At 40.2% G+C, this 15,070-nt stretch overlaps 1 protein-coding gene across 6 annotated transcripts in view; it reads left to right on the top strand.

Moving 5' to 3' along the window:
• The first annotated feature begins 8 nt into the window (after window positions 1–8).
• Window positions 9–15,070, top strand: part of LOC144010532 (low density lipoprotein receptor adapter protein 1) — a 32,561-nt gene continuing 17,499 nt past the window's right edge. For 3 of the 6 annotated variants that reach the window (XM_077510887.1, XM_077510886.1, XM_077510888.1), the window contains exons 1-8: window positions 9–378; window positions 8,648–8,790; window positions 9,627–9,739; window positions 13,154–13,268; window positions 13,482–13,554; window positions 13,637–13,729; window positions 13,937–14,067; window positions 14,850–14,884. In XM_077510887.1, coding sequence (XP_077367013.1) covers window positions 294–378; window positions 8,648–8,790; window positions 9,627–9,739; window positions 13,154–13,268; window positions 13,482–13,554; window positions 13,637–13,729; window positions 13,937–14,067; window positions 14,850–14,884 — 788 coding nt within the window. In that variant the 5' untranslated portion in view covers window positions 9–293. Of the gene's footprint in view, window positions 379–8,647; window positions 8,791–9,626; window positions 9,740–13,153; window positions 13,269–13,481; window positions 13,555–13,636; window positions 13,730–13,936; window positions 14,068–14,849; window positions 14,885–14,960; window positions 15,045–15,070 lie in introns of all 6 variants that reach the window. The other 3 variants (XM_077510885.1, XM_077510884.1, XM_077510883.1) reach the window with 3 other exon arrangements.

Raw genomic sequence — 15,070 nt, 5'->3', positions numbered from 1 at the left:
GGGGGCGAGAGGGCGCCCGCCTATGGATCCCGGAGACACGCCCTCCACACCGGAGGCACGCCGGGCAGTGTGTCGCTGTGCTCGGCGACTTCAGTTATTCACCGGCGGGCACCAGGAGCAAGTACCACCACCAGAGAGCGAGCGGGACACTTCGAGAGTGGCAAGCCGGGCGACAAAGCGAGGAGGTGGGCTCTCTCCCTCCCTCTGGCCGCCTGCCTGTGCCTGTCGAGCGGAGCCGCCAGCCACCTCGGACTGGAGGGAGGCTGGTCCACCTGCCACTGACTTCGTCGGCCATGGACGCGCTGAAAAACGCCGGCAGGGCGATAATCAAGAGCCCCGGCGTCCCGCGGCACACCTGGGGAACTTCCAAGCACGAAAGTAAGTCAGATACGCAAAATGGCGGAAATTATTACAAATAACGTCTTTTTGTTGTTGTTGTTGTTGTTGTTGTTCTGTTTTGTCAGATATTTATTGTTGTTTTAGTGTTATTACTTTATACTATTGTGAACTTTGTGGGGAAAATGTGAAGAATAAAGTTTAAAAAAAAGAACAACGAACAAAATGGCCGGAAAGGACACACATATTCACGAAACGCTTTGCCTGCCAAAATATTTGGCGTTCTCAAGCAACTTTCAACATTTTATTAGTCAGGTATTTGAAAAATGAAAAATACTACGTTTCTCTTAAAGTAATGTTTAATTTACTTCATGGCAGTTCACTAAGACCAGAAAAAACAAACAATTACTATACTTATACTATACTATACTTCCTAGATGTTTAAAACTATTTCAGTGCCTTTGCCAAGTATATTTTTTCTATGGGGCTCGATGGGGGAGAATCTGATTATGGTCCACTGTAAATGTCAAACTTAGAAACAACTTTACTGATGCACAACTACCAGTAATTACATCATTGCCCCGCTTTATATGAAATAAACACAGTTTGAGAGTCCATGGGAGTAATGGCTGCATTTTGTGCAACCTACATTTTTCTACTGATGATTATAAAAGAACAGGACAAGGCAGAAACGAGAGAGAGTATTTATTTGGTAGATTTGGTTATTGAACATAATATCATGTGGGTATTGAACATTTTGAAAATTTCCAAAATGGCTGGCAGACAGTGAATATTAATAATAATGGATGGACGATTGTATCATTTCTGTCGTTAATTGTTGTTGACAATGAAATATATTTTAAATCACTGGAGGAAATGTAACATGAGGGGTAGGTCTATATACATTTTGACTTCATCCTACTCCTTTTTGAATACTAAATAGTAATTGGACTGAACTAATGCTACTAATATTGTATTACATCACTTTAAGGGAACGAAAAGAAGACTCAATTGCACACAGTTCTCCAAAGTAGTTAAAAGTTTACTGTAAACCTGGGTAATAGATAATTCAACAATGTCTAAATGTCAACATGTTTATACAAACCATATCATTTTGTCGACCAAAAGTTCACTAGCTTGAAGCTAATATATAATGCCAAACCACAAAATGGCTAATGCAAATTAGCACTGATGTGAGGCTAATTAACAACCTTAAAAAAAAAAAAAAAAAAAAAAAAAAAAAAAAAAAATGGAACCTCCATTCGGCTGTTGTGCTCCCGAGGAATTGTTCTCAAGTTTGCGGGACAGGCTGCCAGCAAACCAATGATGGATAGGATTTTTTTTTCTTTTTTCTGCTGTTACCACGGCGACGACTGGCGCGTGTCACGCCGTTATCTGCAAAAATCATCGCCTCTTTGTTTTTGCTGCAGAATGGGAAGGCACATTTGCGTCTGAGGACCACTACGGGAAACTCGCTGAATAAATGAGCAGACTGTCGCTGTCCAGAGGCTCCGCGGAAGCCAATTAGGAGAGAGAATAGTGGCGGCGGGTTGCCAGCATGTGGCGACGCGTGTAAATGCAAATGAGGCAAAGTCGGTGTTGCAAATGTATTAAGAGGCGATTAAAGGCCACTCTGGGGGAGCTAGCATCCGTTAGAAAGAGGAGAAATTACAAATTGATACAATAAATGCTCACCTGCCTTTAGTTGCTGCTTGTTTGTAGGTTTTGGCTGCCTTCACTTTTGTCTTGAAGTGAAAGGCATGTTAGGGTTCCCATCTTTCCTTTGTGAAGATGCATTCCAGGTGTTTACAAAGCTTCTACCACCTTTCCTTGCTGCCTTCAGTTTAGTACTCACTATTATAATAATAATTCATTTAATTTGCCTCGCCTTCAAGTACACTTTCCTTCAGTTACAACTTGTTTTGCGCTTTTGTGGCATTTAATTTTGTCCTCACTAAGTGGAAAGAATCTTCAAATTTCAAGTTTCGTCCCTGAAGATAATTTGCTCGGCCTTCACGAACACTCTCCTTCAGTTTCAACTTGTTTGGAGCTTTTGCTGCCTTTAATTTTGTCCTCACTTAAGTGAAAATCGTGGTATGCTTTGGATGCTAAGCTTCTCCTTTCCTTCCTTCCTTCTTCCCAAGTTTAACATCCACAAAAACCTCAAGGCTTTCTTTATCTGCGCGGGTGCTGGTGAAGAAAGTGACATTTTCTCGGCGTCGTCATCTGCCGAGGTCAAAGCAGACGTAGCGGGGCGGGGGGGCGAGGAGACGCAGCGTGTGCCTTCCAGTGCGAGCCGTCCTTTTGAATCACATCACACCGTAGTCTTATTTTGAAGTCAAGGTCGAGGAATCGGTATGAAACAAAACAAAGCGTAGGTGACGTTTCCTGCTCTTACGCAGCCCGTAAAAGGAGAGTCAGGATCATGAGTGGCTGGTCAAAACGCCCACCCCAGGGTAACGATTATCGATCAATGCCTCATTAAGAGTCAGTGGTGGAGTTGGCGTAATAGGAAGACAAGACTACGAGCAGAAATATCCACCAGTGGTTGGAATGATCATGCTGGGATGGTACGAGATCAACTGTAATTAACTCATTCACTCGTAGACATTCTCACTGAAGCAACCCCCCCCCCCCCCCTTTGCTCCTTGCTGTTTTACTGTTTCTATTGATTTTGCAAGGCCCACAGAATATTGTGTTCTATTGCTATAAAAACATGGAACCTACCAAAAGAAAGATTAGAGTCTCTTTCATCAGGAAAAAAAAAAGTATATTTCTATCAGTTTCCATTTTGCCACAATTAGCATTAGAATATAGCTACGTTTCATCATTATTTCATCATTTTTATCCATAATGTTACATCACTCAGGATGTCTCATCCCTGACATACCATCAATCATAAATGTTCCTTAATTCTGTTTTCATTGCAGCGAAGCAATTTTTTTTCTGTCTTGAGAAACCGGAGACGCTCATATTGATTTTTCAAGTCTCGGCCTTGGGTTATTTATTTAAAACCACTCCACATCATATTGATTTTTTTTTTTTTTTTTTTTTTTTAAGTGACATGTTGGAATTGTTTCACCGATCGACACCAAATTGAGTTGACATGTTACAGTTACAACAGGAGCAAAACATTCAAGGAACCATCCCCAGAATTGAACAGCAGGTCGGCCATTTTGCTTCAAAACAGTAAATTGTCATGGAATGCGATATTGTGTTTGGGTCTGGAAAGACCCGTCAAAAAATGCTGGGAAGTTTGGAGGCGAAAAAATAAAAAATAAAAAATCAGTGTGCGCACTGGTCTGCGGTGACAAGACGCACCAACTCGTCCATTTTGGTTCCAATGAGCCATTTTGGGTTCATGCCAAGGCTTGAAAATTGTCCCAAATTAGCGTTGGTTGGCTTGGAAGCAGCCATCGTCAACAGATGGATAACTTTTTCCTGTTGGAGGCTTGTGAGCTCCCGCGAGGCCCGCTTGAGGTGAAGTGAATTATGCAACACCGGGAAACGGTGAGAAGCTATCTTTGGAGGCTTGAGTGCTGCAAGCGCGCGCACACGCACGTAAACGAGTGTGTGCGTCGGCGGTCGTGGAGGTAAACTCTGCCTCCGCGTTGTGTTCCCAACGTGAGTCGGACGCTCCTAAAAATAACTTTGGAATGAATAATGATGAGCTGCCGTTGCTTTGTGCTGCATGCAAACAAAGCAAGCGCAGCTTGTAAAAGCAAATCTGATCAATTTTTGAATAAATTTGCCTTGTTATGAATTATGCAAACAGTAGACGAACTATTTGAGGAAGTGCTGCACTCCGACAGTTAAGTATAAAATTATTCATATGCTGCTATAATTAAGAGTTTAAGTGCTTTTTTTATGAGTTGGGTATGTCATGAAAGAGTGCAAGAAATATTCATATCTGCCTCTTTGAAAATAGAAACTATTAATATCCCTGAACTTATTGAACGCGTGCGATTAAATGCAACCTTTGCGACAGTCTTTATAAAGTTGACAACATTCATCATTATCTTGTGAAGGACGTCAGCAATTTGCATCAGATATACTTGCACAAAAACAACCAAACATTTTTGACCAATAATATGTAGACATTTTATTTAAAGGAAGGAAAAAAAATAAAATAAAATAAAATTGTACAACAAAATTATTAGAGACTAGTAAATATTGGACACAAATATTAGATGAAACAATTATTAGAAATATAAATATACTTTTTTTTTGGGGGGGGGGGGGTACACATACTAGGAAAATATACTCAAATATTAGATGGAAGGTACTAAAATATTACAGAGGGAATTGATTGACAGTAGTATTGGGGGAGAAAAAAACAAAGAAGAGTAACAATTTGGGAAAAATATTATATAATGTATTATAGGAAATAAAGAAAATGCACACTAATGCAGAAAAAATATTAAACATGCATGCAATTAATATTACAATTCACAAAAACTTACCAAACCTTTAGCTTTAAAAATACAAAAATGCAAAAAAATAATTGGGGGAAAAAAATTGAAAAACACACAAATATTATCGGTAAATTTCATTAGCTAAGTTTATAAGTATTATCCAATACTTTTAGATTTAGCTTCAACAACCCCTACAATAGAATGAGCCTTTAATGTAAATGAAAACGGTTGTCCACTGCTTTGAACATGATGTGACATATTGTAATTGTTATTCTAAAACATTAAATGGTGTTGGTACTTGACTACCATGATGAAATTCAATAATTCATGTATAACAGAAAATAAAAGTGTGCCAGGAAAAGGGTAGTGCCACCCTTAATGCACTCGCAGCACTCGACTGATTGGCCCTTTTTAAATCGCAGCTGTAAGGTGCCCGTCACTCACTTAAGTGGCGCGGTGCATTAGAGGGGCTTCCCATGGGAATGGAAGCCCCCCCCCCCCATCCCAAACCCCCACACCTTGCCTCCACAATCTCCTGAATGGGATCAGCACCCTCAAAGTGGAGGGCTCGCTTTGCTTGTGCTCAAGAAAAGCTGCAGATTTACAGACTTGAAAGGGAAAAAGGATATTTCATATAAGCATCTTATTTTATTTTTTAACTTTCAAGTGGAAAGATCAGTAACGAAACTATCCCCTTGCTCATAGAAAGCCTTCGACCGCATGGTTATTATATGCTTGATGAAAAAATAGCTGCAGGGAAACACCACTTTTCAGCTTTTTTTTTTTTTTTGCATTAATTGGATTATATGAGTTTTTCCTCAACGGATCTTCAGATAGTGTAGCAGTTGAATTGTCTGCCTCGGAGTCATTTGACAATTTGACCACCTCTTGTTTGAATCTGTGTCGTGTTGTCATGACAATAGCGCTTTAGTGCCTGCAAACCAAACAATTTGTAAACAAATGAAAACAAAACCGTTATTTTGTCCAGCGGATTCGCCATATGAAATTTTTAATGAGATTTGTTGCTTGTGTATGTATATTGCGGCCTTTTCAGCTGTCATCATGTGAATAAGTCATTATTTTCCCAGCCCTCCAATTCTGGTATAATAATATAGTATGTAGAGTGGACCTAGAATAGAGCCTTGTGGAACACCGCCTACTACGAGTAAACGCATCATGACATATCGAGCCAGAGAGAGTTAGCGAGGACAGAGATGCTAACTGCTAAAGCTAACTTAAATGTTAATGTGTTTTGTAAAGACCAAAAGAATGTAAATCTAGTGCTTGCTTTGCCAAAAAAAAATAAAAAAATCCAAACTCTGATGGTGTTAGTGCCAGTTTAATCAGTTGCTGTCGAGGCTGCATTTCATTAGCATCACAAAATGTCACCTAGGCCACATTTGCATAACACAGTCACACTGTAAATACTGATTACAATGTTTTTCTTTCCCTTGCGTCACAATCCAAACTCGACGTTGTTGTTGTTTGTTATTCACCTGCACTGATTTGACACCTCTAAGCTACTTCCGCCGCTAATCGCTCGTCGCTCCTGTGATGCTCTGCCAAGGCATTCGGCGAGGTGGTTTGTAAACTCCGCCCCCCCCCCCCCCCCCGGCTTGTTTAGGGAGGCGGTTGCCTGGCGACGGGCGCAGTTTGATCCCTCTCGTTGTTACTGTTGTCAATATTTGAGGAGCGGCTGCGAGGCTAGCTCTCACAGGCTCACAGCTCTCTTTAATACAGTAATGGATCTTTAATTGGCATATTGTGGTGGGAGTTAGTTCGTTTTTCTTGGTTTTGCCATTTCAGGCGTGAACACACACACACACACATACGCACGACCCTCCATCTTCCCCGAACGTGCGGCCTATTTTCCCCCCCATCAAGGTGGTGTCCCAGATTCAAAGTAGCCTCGGATGAATAAAAAACGTCAATGCAAAGAGAATATATCAACATCTGTGCCGAGGGTGGGGGATGCGAACGCCGGCTGCGGCTCGTCAGTTGGGGGCTGCCGCACTCGGAACAAGTGACTGAAAGAACTGTTTTGACAGTTTGCAGACCCACGGCGCCATTCTTTGATGTCGTTTGCGTGTCAGCCGGCTACTTCCAGGTTTGGATCGGACCATTTCGTGTTCTGTTGCGGTCCCATTGTGACTGAAAAGGCACGAAAACAAGAAGCGTGAAAAACGTTAGTGTGTCAGAGGTGGAGAAGTCAAGTCACATGACTTGACTTGAGTCCAGTCAGACTCAAGTCGCCAATTTTAGGACTTGCTTGGCTAAAATTTGTGAAAATGTCAACTTGACCTTTGACTTTGCATTCCAGAAACTTACGTGTTGACATGTTTTTGAAAGAAAAGTTATTGTTCATGTCAAGCACAAAACCTATTTAAATGTTTTGGTTGTCTAAACAACTGTTTTTATTTTGGAAAACAATGACCAAACCGGTAACATAGTACGACATCAATCCTTCATTTTTATTTTTTATTTTTAATCACTATACGAAGTACGAAATAAACACCAACCACTGGTTAATAAACAATCAGGGACAAAATGCTTTCTTAATACACTTTGATAAAAAATCAAAAGGTATCATAATAGTCAATTGAATAATCGATAGATTAATCGATTCTAAAAATATTCGATTGTGTTGGGTTTATTATTACTTCGACTAAAATTGATAAAAATCGTAATCGTTGTTGCAAGTCGTGATGGAATGTAGGTATAAAATTTAAATATGCTTTGTTAAAAAATATTTGTTTTTGTAGTCCATTTTGGCCGAAGCGCGAGCGTTCCTGACAAAAACCCAAACGTTCTCGACAAACAAACTATTGATTGCGAGCGCAGCCGTGCCCGAGTTGCAATCGTCCGCGGGTTGAAGCAGAACTGGACGTGCCGCATTTGCCAAGCAGGAGTGGGTGAGCCCACACGGGCTAACATCAAACGCAGCCAAGCGGCTGGCGAGGCGCGATTGAAGAGGAGTTAATAATTCAGAGTTATTGGAGGGCGTAAAGCGCGAGCTAGCGGGAGGCTGCGAGTGTGTGCCGCTGACAGATGGCCCAGCCTGTGTGGACTGAATGATCAGTGCCGCAATATCCCAAAAGAGATCGGACACTCGTTATTACACGTTTGTGGGATCGCTTAATTGTCCTAATCTGGACCAAGCGTTGCCTGGTTTATTTACGTGAAAACATCGAGAGATGATTTTGGTCCCCAGCACAAACATTTTTAAAGTGGAAAAAAAAAATACTCCGTGGTGGCCATTTTGTGTGCTATTTGAAGCTCCCTGCGTGTGTCGGAACTCCTGTCGTGAGCTAGAGGACAGTCTGCGTCGACCTGTTGACTTTACACGTCACATGTGCAGCCAAACAATGTTTAAATGCCCGTTCCAGAAACCTTCCAGACCCACAAAACAGTAAGTGAAAAATCTGCAGTGGAAAGAGACCTTTTGAGCGGAAGCCTCTCCAAATATGGGCAATTGTTTTGAAATTGGTACTATTGGTCTGTCCCCATATTGTTTATTTTTTTTACACATTATTAATCAATTCAAGGTGTTGAAAGTAGCTTGAGAACAAATCTATTAACGTTCTTGAACGCTCAATTGCCTGACAAGTACGGAGGCCCTGAAGTGCAAAACCTAACAACAAAAATCTAAAACACAACAGCAAATTAAAAAAAACACAAAAAACAAATAAGCAGACCACAAAAAGCCCCACACAAAAATGAAATGAAAAAACACAGTTCAATTAATATTTGTATTTAAGTCATTCCTCAAAATGTACGTATTTCCTTATTTTGTTTTTTTAAATGAAATGTGTACTTCATGTTTTTATTAACAGTAACGAACATAATCAATTACGGATTTCTAATCGAAAAAGTTTTGGTGCTTTCCCCCGCAACAGAGCTAGCGGAGAACTGGACGGACACCAAAGAGACTCTCCTGGAGGGTATGGCGTTCAACGTCAAGTACCTGGGAATGACGTTGGTGGGCCAGCCCAAAGGGGAGGACATGGCCGCCGCCGCCATCCGCAGGATTGTTACCATGGTGGGTGAGAAAAGAATTTGGAGGATGCCAAAAGAATCTTTTCTTTTTTTACTGGCTCACCGTCAACCCTGAGATGATCGTCAGTTGCTTTTTTTTCTCGCTGCGTTAACATTTATAAGCCCCGCCCCTCATTTTTTAATGCTAACGTTGGGATTTAGACGGAATTGATTAGTAGGAGCAAGCGCACGTGTCTGCGTCTGTTCCCTTGGAAACGCATCGACCCGAAAGGGAACTGCTGATTTTTTTTTTTTGTGCCACTCAGATGTGATAAGAGCATCCTATTGTTTTTTTTTTTTGTGTGTGTTTTTTTTCTTCGTTCCTGGTTAAAAAATGTGCTCGTTAGCACTTCCCACATGCATGATTGTGCTTGTTGAAGCTTTTGCTGCTTTTGCACTCTTCATTTCGTTTGAATCTCCCGGGGGGGCAATTGCGTGTCCTTGGAAAAAGACCTTCTTGCTTCCAACAGTGGGCTTGGATTCACCTTTTTAACGCTATTAAAAATCAGTTCTCCATCACCGTTGGGGGGGGGTTACAAGGAAAAACAAAAATAAAGTTCTGCCGTTAGCGGCGAACTAATGGCGTCGCAAGCAGGTCACCAGGCGGCCTCTCCCAGACTGCTGGCTCAGCATTCCGGACAAATCTAGGGGCCCAGATGGAGCAGCCGAGGGGGAGCCGGCGGCCCGGCGACTCTTTCTGGGTTACAAATGACACATTTCACCCCCCCCACCCTCGCGTGCCATTGCCCAATAAATTCACATTTCACACATGGTGCACTTTTGCAGCTTTCTAATGAGAATTTCTTTCTTTTTTTTTATTTTTATTTTTTTTATCTGCAGGCTCGAGCCGGCGCTAAGAAGTTCCGGAAAGTAACGCTGACTGTCTCCCCGAAAGGAATCGTCATTACGGACACGGACACGGCTGACCTGGTAGAAAACGTCTCCATCTATAGGTGAGTCACCCTTGCAAAATGCTAATGCTAATATACTAACATATATCAAAAGAAATGCTAGCTAGTCTTCATTAAATAAATAATTACAGTGGCGCCTTGAGATACAAGTTGAAATACTAAAATAACCCACTGAAATGAAAAGCCATTGATTTATTTTAGTCCCACCCCCCAAATTTAAAAAAAAAAAAAGTTGTAGTTTGTTTTCTAACAAAGAAAAATAGTGCTCTATTATATAGCACTTTATAAAAACATAGTAATAATGAGCATTAAAAAAATGTAAACACTTGCATCAATTGAGTAGCCATTTTGTTGCTCCTTCTGGTGTTCCCGCCTCGGCCACTTGGGGGCAGCATAAGCGAGACCGCGGGCCAATGTACTTGACACGGCGACTCAGCTCCTCACAGAGGATAAAGATAACATGACTGTCCGTATTGGTATTTTGTCTGTGTGTTCCTGCAAGTTTTGAATTCAAATATCTATTTTTGTCTTAGCATTAGCATGAAGCTAGCAGCAGTCGGTTGACGAGTCTAATTCAAATGTTGACATGCCACACTCGTACTCAACTCGTAATTGCTTGTTCGAAAGAATCCCTTGCTGTGTAGGTAAATCTGAAAAAGGTTGTTGTAATTAAAAGGAAGTAGCGCGCTTGCACGTGTGTATGTTATCTGCCGTAACAGACCTCCGGGCAGGGAACTCAAGTGGTTGTTTGATCCCCGTTTCTCTCCCACTCCCGCTGCCATCTAATCTTGAACTCCCCCAATCTTTTACCTTGACACAGACTAATTGGCCACCTTCAAAGCTGCACTGTCAGCCGGAAATGTTAGACGGCATTCTTTTTTTCAGACCGATACTAGTACGAGTATTCATTTTTTGAGTACTCACTGATACAGAGTACTGACATTTGATGTATAAAATTTCATTTAACACTAGGACAAAAAAAAAAAAATGTGAACAAAATGTTTCTTTCTGATGAAGACGATTTGTCGATGTGTTAAACTGTTGCAGTATGGCGACAACTACTTCTGAGCAGGATTTACTCAATGTCAGTTTTTTTTGTATTGGTGGCTGGTATAGCCTCTATTAGTACACAATACCTTCAACTTATTATAATTATATGAACTATTGTTGTACATAAATTTCAGAGCTGAAATTGTTATTCGTCCTCCTCTTCCTCGCTCATCACAAGCCTGGGGATCAAACGTTTGGGGTATGTGTGTGCGCGCGCACAACCTGACAGCTCATTTTCGAGCATGCTGTCAATCATGATTCTTTTTTTTTTCCTTCAGAAGCTGAAGGCTCCAAACAAAACAAAAAAAATGAATCATTGTGTAGTATTCAAATGCAGCCTTCCTAACAAAGAATTACAGATTAATAAACGCTTATAATAATGTTCACTCTTGTGATGTATTATTTAGTTTGAATCATACAGTTTAAGGAAGTAAAATACAAAATAAAACATGTTAAAAAAAAAAAAGAATGATGAACATAAAAGAAAACAATTATTTTTGAATTTGCTATACAGTGATTTTTTTTTCTCAGCATGCAATTAAAGGGATACTTTCCTTATTTAGCCATTTTTGGCAGTCAAACATTAATATCCTGCCTATAATAAATTTGATATTTTCATTGTTTTTCATGTACAATTAGTACCTTTAAAAACAGATTTTGCAACTTGATGTCGACTGAAAATGACATCACAAAGGGCTCAGCCAACCAATCACAGCTCAGCTTGTGAATGTCACATGACCAAACCTAGAAAACGGCTGAGCTGTGATTGGTTACCTGAAACCTTGTGATGTCATTTTCAGTCGACAGCAAGTTGCAAAATGTGTTTTTAAAGGTACTATTTGTACGTGAAATATAATGAAAGTATCAAATTAATTATAGACAAAATATTAACTTTTTTATTGCTATAATGGGCTAAATAAGTGAAGCATCCCTTTAAGGTCGTAAGTTATTGCCAGGGTGTCCTGGGCTTTGCAATGTGGGTCACTCATCATCATCAACATGCAAACAAACACGAGGAGGCTCCTCATGCAAATTTGGAGTTGTCGAGTTGTTTGCGCTTATACTGTACATTGTTATGAATAGAAATATTAGCATGGGACGCTTTGAAGCCAGGCTGCAAATGAGCGGCGCCTCCACCAATAACACACTGACACGCTGCATTATGGGAATTAGACACGCGCGCACACACACACACACACACACACACGAGTGCAGTCCACCAACACGAAGTGATTATTCAACTGATATTCCATATTTTTTGCCAGACGAAGAGCAGATACACACTATAAACACACTAAATATACTTAATTAAAAATGTACACAATTATAATATTCCTAATTGGATTCATGGTTTTCAAGGTGCTCAAATCAATAATCAAAGCGTTAGCAGGTATAATAATAAAATAGATAATATAAAAAGTTTTTTTTTTTTTTTTTGTTAAATCTTAGCTGCTATAATAATTTTTAAAAATTCTAAAAATAAAAGGGACGTAAAGATGTGGACTTAATAAATTGTAAAGAAGACTTTGCTTGGTACAGCAAAAGTCATTTTTGCATGATAAGAGCTCTGTCAGAGTCAAATAAAAAAAATAAACGGGTGAATAGTGTCAAGCATGTGTTCATCAAGCTCATATTCATAAGCGCCTCGAGTGCTCTCATAATTTTAAATAGGAGAAGACGAGAGGACAGAAAATGACATTGATCGCTCTCCTTTGCCTCCAGATATTCGGAAATTAATTCATAACAGATCTAATTATAGCTGAAATGCATCAAGGTCATGACTCGTTTCATGCTGGGGGGGGGGGGGGGGGTGAAAAGATCTGGATCAGTATGTTGGTATGGCAGAATATTGTATTTTCACCTTTCAGCATTTGGTTTAAAACTTTTTATTTATTTATTTATTTACTTTAAACGCTTTAGTTGCAGCAAAACTTGACCATTCTTTTTGTACATCCAGGCCAAGGCGATACCTGTAGTTATTTGGCGCCATCTGGTGGCAAAATGCATATATAGCTCTATCTTTCCTACACATTGTAAACATTTAACCGGCTTAACCAAATTTTTAAGATATTCATCAGCTCCTGTTCTTATGGTTTCATCAACAAATGGGAGGAGACTAATATACTGTATGTCATCACATCTGATGAAACGAAAAGAAGACGCGTCAAGTCACGTGACTCTCAGTTCTTTAGAAGTCAAGCATGCTTGCTTCAAGCAGTTTATTACCCCCAGTTGATGTTTATTGGAAAACTGACATAAATAAAACAAAACCAAACATTTATTCAAAGTGATAAATGTTCAGCCAAATTATATACTTTTGTCGAACAAAAGTATGCTAGCTTAATGCTATATCACGCAAAACATACATCTACAATCTAAATATTTTTTTTCTTTGTTTCTTTGCAGAATCTCTTACTGCACAGCAGATAAAAGCCAGGACAAGGTGTTTGCGTACGTGTCGCAGAGTCCTTTCAACGAGACGCTGGAGTGTCACGCCTTTCTCTGCCAAAAGAAGAAGATTGTATGTTTTGGGAAAGGAAAAACTTTTTTTAAATTTTTTTTTTATTTGAAGAAACACTAAGAATAGCTGTGGGTAATATCAGCAATGATGGTTTGGCTCCACCTTGTGGTAGCTTATTCTGCACATTACAATGATGCCTGAACAACAGCAAATTTATATTATTATATATTTATTGATCCAAATCTGTTCTGAATGTGTTTCTTCTTGGTGCAGGCTCAGGCTGTGACTCTGACAGTCGCGCAGGCCTTCAAAGTGGCTCTGGACCTTTGGGAGCTTGCTCAGCAAGGTCATTTGAAGGTTTCCAAAATGAATCATAACATAAACTTCATCGCCATTAGAGGTTTATTTTTTTTGTCTTCTATTTGTAGACAAAAGCAGGAAGGCAGTAAGCACGTGTTGCTCCTGTGCCGCCGACAGTCATCAACACCTGCAGGCAACCGACAGTCAGTGTCTACCTGCAGGTAAGATGATGCAACGAATGAGCGGCCCGTGCCCAGATTCATATCGTTACGACAACTGATTAATCGGCCGATTTAAGACAAAATATATGTATAACGAACAAAGTAACTTCTTTTGGGGAAAACTTGACCACCTGTTTTTTTGCTGATTTCTCAGTCCAGGTGCCACCATTGTATTACCTTTTTTCACTTTTCTATCTGCTTCCACAGATGGCTCAAATGCGTGCGCGTCTGCCGGCGCGGACAAGAAGCTCTGTCGGCCGTTCCTGTCCACCTCCATCAGCTCGCCGTCGCCTCGCAGCAACCCGACTCGCAGGCGGCCCGTCAAGCACGACACCTGGGTAGGTCGCCGCACTCACATAAATACTTTTTTTTTTCATGGTGATATCCTGAAAATACGTCTTCACTTTGGGTAGTTTGCTGCCGAGGCCACTTTGGTGCGCCTCGAGTATGGAGGACCAAAACTGCCCAAATTAAAAATATATAAATGACTAAATAAATAAATAAATGACTAAAAGTGAAAATAAAAACAGATATAAAACAAATATAATTAGAAATTTATATAAAAAATATAAATGGAATATTTATTTAGTCATTTATTCATTTTTAATTTTGGCAGCTTTACTCCACCATACTCAAGTACAAATATCTCTTCTCAAAAGGGAAAATTTGCCAGAAAAAAAACAAAAACGTAAGCAAAGTATCTGAAAAATGTGCTTGAGTACAATAAGAAAGTTCTTGGTTATTTGCCACGACTGTCTAAGGTGCATGAAAATTGGCTTTTCATGCGTTTACACCCTCGCGTGGCAATTAACGCTTCTGAAATATGACCTGGAGCAGTGTAACAAAAATTCCAAATTGACATCGACTGTCATCCTCTGTTCATTTTCTGTTGGAAATGGATGGATGAAGTGAGCGGTGAGCAGATGCCACTGTGGGCATTCCTCACTAGATGGCGCCACAGTCGTGAGTCTTGTAAGCAGACTGACTGACAGAACAAATGATTTGATGCCAAATAGGCAGCATCTTATTTATTGATAACTTTGCATGAGTGCTTTGTTATGAAAAGCTGATGCATGGAATAATGCACGCCTGTATTGATTTCGGTGTTGCGTCTCTACAGGACGTGGACGACAGCTTGGACGATCAACTGTCAAGGTAAGCATCAAGCAACAAGTTTCTTTTTGGATGGGGAAATTGAAATTATTATTTTTTAAACGCGCTCCTGAAAAAGCACAAAAAGTTTCTCGTTTTCACGTGCGATGTTGCTTTTGTCTTGTTTACGTCACATGCAGCAGCATGGACGTAGAGGACAGCGGTAAGTTGAAAGTGTGGAGACTTGCC

The sequence above is a fragment of the Festucalex cinctus genome, chromosome 21 (genome assembly GCF_051991245.1).
Source record: "Festucalex cinctus isolate MCC-2025b chromosome 21, RoL_Fcin_1.0, whole genome shotgun sequence".
Classification (NCBI taxonomy): domain Eukaryota; kingdom Metazoa; phylum Chordata; class Actinopteri; order Syngnathiformes; family Syngnathidae; genus Festucalex; species Festucalex cinctus.
This window is presented reverse-complemented; position numbering and strand designations above follow the sequence as displayed.